The sequence below is a fragment of the Lycium ferocissimum genome, chromosome 12, assembly GCF_029784015.1.
Source record: "Lycium ferocissimum isolate CSIRO_LF1 chromosome 12, AGI_CSIRO_Lferr_CH_V1, whole genome shotgun sequence".
Lineage (NCBI taxonomy): Eukaryota > Viridiplantae > Streptophyta > Magnoliopsida > Solanales > Solanaceae > Lycium > Lycium ferocissimum.
The window spans coordinates 38,516,568-38,524,262 of NC_081353.1; the positions used below are offsets into that span (position 1 = coordinate 38,516,568).

The 7,695-nt window shown below is 31.6% G+C and overlaps 1 protein-coding gene across 1 annotated transcript; it reads right to left on the reverse strand.

Moving 5' to 3' along the window:
• On the reverse strand, window positions 1-2,020 carry LOC132039952 (zinc finger protein CONSTANS-LIKE 4-like). The gene is made up of 2 exons (XM_059430517.1): window positions 1,191-2,020; window positions 1-363 (listed from the first exon to the last, which is right to left on the reverse strand). The coding sequence occupies exons 1-2, from the start codon at window positions 1,920-1,922 to the stop codon at window positions 37-39; spliced, it is 1,059 nt and encodes a 352-aa protein (XP_059286500.1). The 5' UTR covers window positions 1,923-2,020; the 3' UTR covers window positions 1-36.
• Window positions 2,021-7,695: the final 5,675 nt, after the last annotated feature.

The window sequence follows — 7,695 nt, forward strand, 5'->3', positions numbered from 1 at the left end:
GGGATTTATTTAGGTATGTTGTTATTTATTGTCGCATTAAAACGACGGAACGACGCTGTAAGACGCATCGGGGACATTAAGGAGTGAGTCAATTTCGATCTCAGTACGTTTAGCGAATCGCCCTTTGATTCTAGGTCGGGTCTCAGCGTAAGCCTTTCTAGAAGCATATCGAATAGTCTTCTCGAACTTTCTATTCTTCCTTTTCTCTCTGTACCTCATTACCCTAGCTTCCCTGTCTACCCCCGAGACCGGGTTCGGTACGTCAGCCCCTGCGGTCGATGAGTTCATCACGAAGGTGTTTGATACATCCCCCATTGTACTGTGGTCAGGCACAACTCCAACGTCCATAGATGATGATGAGACCTGTTTTAGTTAAACAAAGGCAAAATAAGCTTCACATGAACTTACAAATTCAGTGTATATTTTAGTGAGTGAAGGGTTTAAAAAGGCGCAATAAATCTTAAATTACACGACATGAAATTATCTCAAGGAATTTACAATATATAAGGGAATATGAGAGAACTTTTTTTATTTTATTTTTATTTTTTTATTTTTTTATATAGAGATGATATCAATTAATTGAAATATAAGTATACGTTAATAAGTTTATTTAGATCTTATGATTTCTAGAGGTCTTAAGTCCTATCAAATTTTTTATATATATTTAGATTTAGAGGGAAAGTTGGAATTTGAACCTTACACGTTCAAGATTTTAGTTTTTTTAAAATTTAATGGGTTTAAATTAATAATTTATATATAATTAATGAATTTCTTAAGACAAATACAAAATTTAGACGAAATCTATTCTGTTCCATTGAATCCGTAAGCTAAACTTTAACCACATCCCTGTTTAGATCTTATGATTTTCGGAGGTAATCCTATCAGAGATTTATATATACCTATAAAGAAAGTACAGAGAATTTCTAGCTTCTCATTTTCCTTGTGTGTAAAACTGCTATCAGTTGAGTTTAATGAAACTACATGTTTTACATAATTGATCCTAACATGTTCAAGATTAAGGCGTAATTATTTTTATTAGCATGGTAAATCAAAAGAAAAACAAAAGAGCGATAACAATAATAATAATAGGAATATATAAAATGGAATTGAAGGAATTCAGGTAACCAAACAATATGCCTAACTGAATTATTGTCCTGAAAAAAAAAATGAAGAGAGAGAAGAGGACATACACTTTGGCTAATGGATTGAGAGTTGAAGTTGTACAAGTAAGGTTTAGATCCACCAAAATCCATTTCATAAGTTGGAAAACCATCAACAACCTGACCTAATTGCAAATGTGTCGCCTCGTTGTTATTCTGCACAGGCACAACTCCATCTGAACTATAATGTCCATGTTGTTGATGCTGCTGATGATGAATATTCGGTTTTTGCTCACAAGACATAATATCTAAATCCAAATACGAATCCATATCATTAAACAAATAATCAGCAGTTTTATACTGATTATTATTATTATTATCATTATCATTTCCAGCTTCTTTCGGCGTCGGGAGTATCCACGACGCCGCTTCAGCTTCCTCCTCATGTTCATGAGGAGGAGTGAAATCCGTACTTCCCTCACCATCGCCGTGACATTTCACGGCGATGGCTGAGTCGTAAAACGGAACAACAGGAAAACGCTCGTGTCTACGAGCTAACGGATTCGCGGAATGGATATCGCGATCGCACGTGACGCAGAGTGCGGCCGCATCCGCCTTGCACGTGACGCTAGCCGGTGCTTGCTCACACACTTCGCAAACCCAAACGCGCGCGTGACGCGACGCGAGCTTGTTCGCCGCGTGGATTTTGCAATCGCAACTTAAGCATAAAAACGCAGAATCTGCACGGCAAAACACTGTAGCCGACGTCGTTTTGCATGAGTCGCATAACTTCGCCGTTAAACTCCAATTTTCCGATCCCATTTTATATTGTTTCTCTTTCACTTTCTTTTCTTTTCTTTTTTTAGTGAGGGAACTAAAAGTTGAATTGCTTTTTTATTTTGTCAAAATTATTTTTTTGATTACTAAGACTGACTAATATATATACAAGTATAAAATAGTGACTCAACTGCTTTATTTAAACGAAGTTATCTCCAGTGGGAGGGATATCTGGAAGATGACGAATGAGGGATCGCAACGTGGAACGGTTTATAGCCAAACAAATTTTGGCATTAAACAATGTTGGAAAAATAAGAAATTGTCGCTTATGAGAAGAGGGAGGGTAGGATGAGAATTTAAAACTTAGGAGTTTTGAACACGGCGTCAAATTTAATGTCTTCATAGTTACTGAATTCGCAACTAAATATTCATAAAAATTGATAAAATGCTATCACGAATATACAGTGTGAACAAAAGTTATTGAATTCGTCCAGACGCATATGTACTCCTTTTGTTCCATTTTATGTGATAACATTTGACTAGACAAAAAATTTAAAAAAGAAGAAAGAATTTTTAAAATAAACGTTAGATATTTGTATACCAATAAATCATTTCATTAAGAGTTAAGACAACAGCGGCATACCCATTAAAATTTCACAATATGAGATCAAATAATTTCTTTATAGAGTAAAATGAAAATTTTAAAATTAACTTATATATTTTTAATTATAAAATTGATACATTCTTTTTTAAATAGATTTAAAAAAAAAATAGTGTGTCATAATTATACTCTCCTAGTATCCTTCAACCCCCACAAGGAAAAGAGCCGTGTTTGGATTGAAGGGAGGGTGATAGTGGGTCTTTAACTAAGGACACGTTTGGCTTTTTGTGAGTGTTGTATCAAAAGGGGTAGAAACAACTCGTACTTCACAATGGAATATGGGACCCGTCGCTCGTGAATAAGACTATGGCAATTTTTACAGGGTGCCCCACCTTTAAAATAGGTTCGTGACTATTTTGTACACCCTGGCTAAAAGGAGTATAGGGAGGTTGGCTTTTGAAGCTTTTGGAGAGTCACTCGTGACTCACGAGAGGTGTACTGCTAAATAATTTTGATCAATTACTCGGTATTCGATATTCGCCGTTCGATATTCCTTGTTTCGTTGGAATTGAAGTAAAATATTCCCTAATAAAGATGACTTCATACTCAAAACTCAAATTTGAAGTATTTGGTTAAGGATGAAAAGATATTTAGTACTCGACATGTCGACCATAACCTTGATGGTGTACTTGCTAAGTAGGGAAGAATGATAAAAATAAATCTTTTGAATCGCGTATTCTTATAATTAAAGATATGTGCATAATATATGAGAATTAGCTTTTGAATTTTGTTATTTTAGAATTTAGACATGTTATGTTATTCCTTGTAAGGAGGTATGACTAAGGTTAGGATAGAAATATTAGAATTAAGATCTTACGAGTTGTAGACATGTAAATCAAAATAAGAAAATACTCCATCGCATTCTCTTTATGCAAGACTATTTGTTGATTTTGGATGAGGTTTAAGAAAAATAAAATTTTAAAACTGTATTCAAAATGCCCTTTTAGATAAATATGTGGTTGTAAATAGGAATCATCTCATAAAGCTTAAACTTGTTTCTAAATAAAATTCGGTGACGACATCTTTTTCAAAAACAAATTAGAAAAGGAAAGTGTCATGGCATTTTGGGGTAATAACTTAAAACCAAAATCAGATGCAAGAACGAGTTTTGATTGTAACACAAATCTCATGCTGAGATAAGGCTATGATATATGACTTAAGATCTATCCACATTTTTTATTATACGATCTAAATTCTCAAGGAACACAAACACCTATGTAGAAATTCATTTGACCAAACAAGAAAGAGCATAGGAAGAAATCATCATTTAACAAAAATATCCATTTAGTCATCCACGAGTTTCCGAGCCAAAATCTATCCCTAATTGGTTGTCGGATAGACAGTAATGAAGTCTAATACAGTACTCCCCTTCCAATTTATATGACACTAATGTTAGGCACAATGTTTTTAAAAAAATAAGATTTTTGAAATTTGCCTAAAATAAATTTTCGTTATTTATGTGATTGTAAATTATTTCATTAAAGGTAAAGAAATTTTTTAAAGTTTAGTTGTTTCTAATTATTAAAAATTAAAAAAAAAAAAAAAGAAGATAATATTCTATTTGGGATACACTAAAAAAAATGTGTCAGATAAATTGAGACATAAGGAGTAAATATTTTTCGTCCCTTGCCTTATAAGTTCCGTCGACATATTTTCCATTACTGCTTTGATAATTCTCTATACTTCGCCTAATCTACTCTTTTGTCTTGGTCAAGTGAAGCTAATGTTATTTGCCCTTCTCTTGTTCAACAAAAAGTGATGACTTTCTTTTGTATGCTAGCTGAAATGAAAAAGAGGAGCTTCTTGATTGATCGATTGATTAATTAAAAGTAGAAAGAAATTGATAAGGTTGATGAAGTAAATTAAATTACTCTCCCAATTCAAATTTATATGATATAATACGGATTTTGAGAGTCAAATAAGAAAATATTTGATAACGATTTATTCGTATGATCTTTAAATATTTTGAGTTATTAATTACTGTGGTTTATAGTGCTTTTGTGTAGCTTCTAAATATAAAAATTATTTTTAAAAAAGATTAAAGATTGTATATCTAAATTCACGATCAAAATATAAAAAGTCAATTCTAAATTCAAACTACGTCATATAAATTGGAATGATTGAGATATTTAAAAGTCAGATGTATTCAAATTTACGATCAAAATAAAAAAATCAATTTCGAAATTCATTTGTGTCGTATATTTAAATTAGAACAAATTGACTATGTAAAAGGTTCTGCAATTAATGCAAACGTGTTCATTCCTTTATGCAAATGCCTACAATTAAGTAGGGATGTGATAGTTACTTATTCCTTTTTAAGTCGGATTTTAGTAATCGACTTCTAATAATAATAATAATAATAATTTAATTAAATGCTTGATCCAGCTCTTTGATAAATACTTCTAGCGTTTGATTTATAAACTTAAAGTCAATATTTAAATTTTGTTTGATTGGCAAAAAATACTTTCCTATAATATTTTTATCAAAGGGAGAAGAACTATCTGCTTCCTCTCTTGGTATCACTGTCTCAACCCAACGGCTAAAACATTATGATCAATCCCTAGTACTACTCTAGTAATATTAATAATATTATGCAGTGTTTTTTTATAAATATTTTCTCAGGAAAATATTTCCACCTACCGACTATAGAATATTTTTCACAAAATTATATTATTAAAAAAAAAGTGCATGGGACCCTGAATGGCTGAATACCCATACCCCGTATAGGGTGTTTCATTGCTTTGGGACTTTAGTATTATCCAATAGCAACAAATGCATCACGTGGGACGGTGAACAACGACAATACAGACATGCATCTTTTGCCCATGATGTACCTTTCATCAAGACGTCATAACTAGTTTTTTTATTAGGCTTAATGCATATGCGCCCCCAAAACTTATTCCTTTTTTTCATTTTAACACCTTAACTAAGTGTTGTTCCTATTGAATCCCTCAACTCGTCCTAAGTATGTCTATCAAACACAATCCGAATTACATAGTATTCCATCTTGAATGTAAGAACATGCTAATTTCTAATATAATTATGTCATCTTTTAGCTAAGATTAGCAAAGAATTTGAGAGGGTGAAAAGAGAATCCCAATTAAGCTTGCGATGAAAAGAAGAATCCGCAGAACCGACATATCCATGACCTAAAGAATAGCTTACCACATGTCTAAAATATTACTCGACTTTCATTTCCCTAATTTAATTTCTCATTTCTAATAAAAATCGAGATTTTAGGGGATTTGATGTACATACACGGAGCCGCAGTTCAGTTGTAACAACACTTAAGGTGCCAAAATGGAAAAAAGGGACAAATTTAGGGGGCCGCATATGCATTAAGCCTTATTATTATAGTTGGGTGCAAACTTAGACTTTGTTATCCGAAAGAGTGCGGAATTTGTTGAGCAGGAGATATGATTATATGTTCGAAATCCCCTGCATGCGTGCTTTCTCAGTCGAACTAGTCGTATAGGGCTTGCTTAGTATAGTGTACCTTTGCGGTATTGGCATAGCTATTTGTAAGTCAGCGGTTTAATTACCCAAAACGCAGTCAAAGAGTAGCGGTTGCGGGTTTGGCTTTGTTCCTCTCACATTTATTAGGATGTTATAGAATATTTAACCACATCATTAATGATTGTGGTTTGGCCCTTTCCCGGACCCTGCATAATAAAAACTTAGTGCACCAGACTGCCCTTATTTAATCTGAAGTTAAAAACTCTTGGAATAAAGTATTTCGTTCTTTGTTGGATCTTCAGTATAAGCAATATCAAGTGGAAACAAAACAGAATGATTAATCGTGGTGGGAAGGTTACACTCTACCTTTAAAAGTTCGTTGATTTGGATTAAGATAAACATGCTAGGTGACTTGCACGTTAATTTAATGGTTAAACTCATTCACTCCTGCAATTGACGATACCCCTTTTCACACACACACACACACAAAAAAAAAAATATATATATATATATAAAGACCCCTAGGCACTAATTTTTCATCTCTTCTACATATCTATGGCACGCCGCTATCTTCTGTTTGGATAAGCTTACATGCAAACTGAACCAACTTATAAGTATTTTTTTGATTTATTTATGCGTTTAATATATATAACAAAGTTTATAAACGCCATACATGTATTATTCAGAATTTTTAACATAAATAATCCATTGTTTATTATTACTAACAACAACAATACAATCTTTTGAAAAAAAAAATATTTCAATCAAAAATTCACAAGCAAAAGTTGATGGTTGACGGGGTAAACAAAAGTATAAAACGTTAGTCACAATTAATGCTTTATTATTTCATTAATCAGAATAACGATACTCCAACAAAATATAATCTGCGTGCAATCCTGATTAATATGGAAGGACTTTTATGCGTATTTTGTTACTCCCAGTACGCAACTTTAAATTATTATTTTTTTCCTTAAAATCTACTTTATCTAGAAATTAGAGAAGTTAATCCCATATAATTTTGACTACCAAACCTAAATAGATATGAATTCAAGATAATTAGCAACTACCAAATCCTAAATAGTTTATAAACTAATAAATAAAAATAGAGTCCGGAGCCAAAATGGCTTCTTTTTACAGCCATTACACCAAAATGGTATGCCTTTTTTTTTAAAACCAAAATGGGTATTTCGTTGGATAACCAACGAAATCCGTGATCTTGTTCATACTCCGAATATATTTTAGGTCAAATTATTTTTTTTATTATTTTTTTGCATTTCGTGCAATGTTGCACGAACAATTTAAATGCAACAAATTTTTTTTTAATTTCGTTTTTCATATAAAAAACGAAATAAAAAAAAAGAAATTTTGTTGCATTTCGTGCAACTTAAATGCAACAAAATTTCTTTTTTTTTTTTTAATTTCGTTTTTCATAGAAAAAACGAAATAAAAAAAAAAGAAATTTTGTTGCATTTAATTGATAAAAATAAAATGCAAAAAATTTTTTTTTTTATTTCGCTTTTTCTATGAAAAAACGAACAAAAAAAAAAAAGAACACATTTGCATTTCGTGCAATGTCCAATAAAAAATAAATTTTTATTTTTTTTTTATTTCTTTTTTTATATGAAAAACAGAAATAAATAAAAAAAAAATTTTGTTGCATTTCGTTGGGCATTAAATTAAAAATTTCTTTTTTTTTTTAGT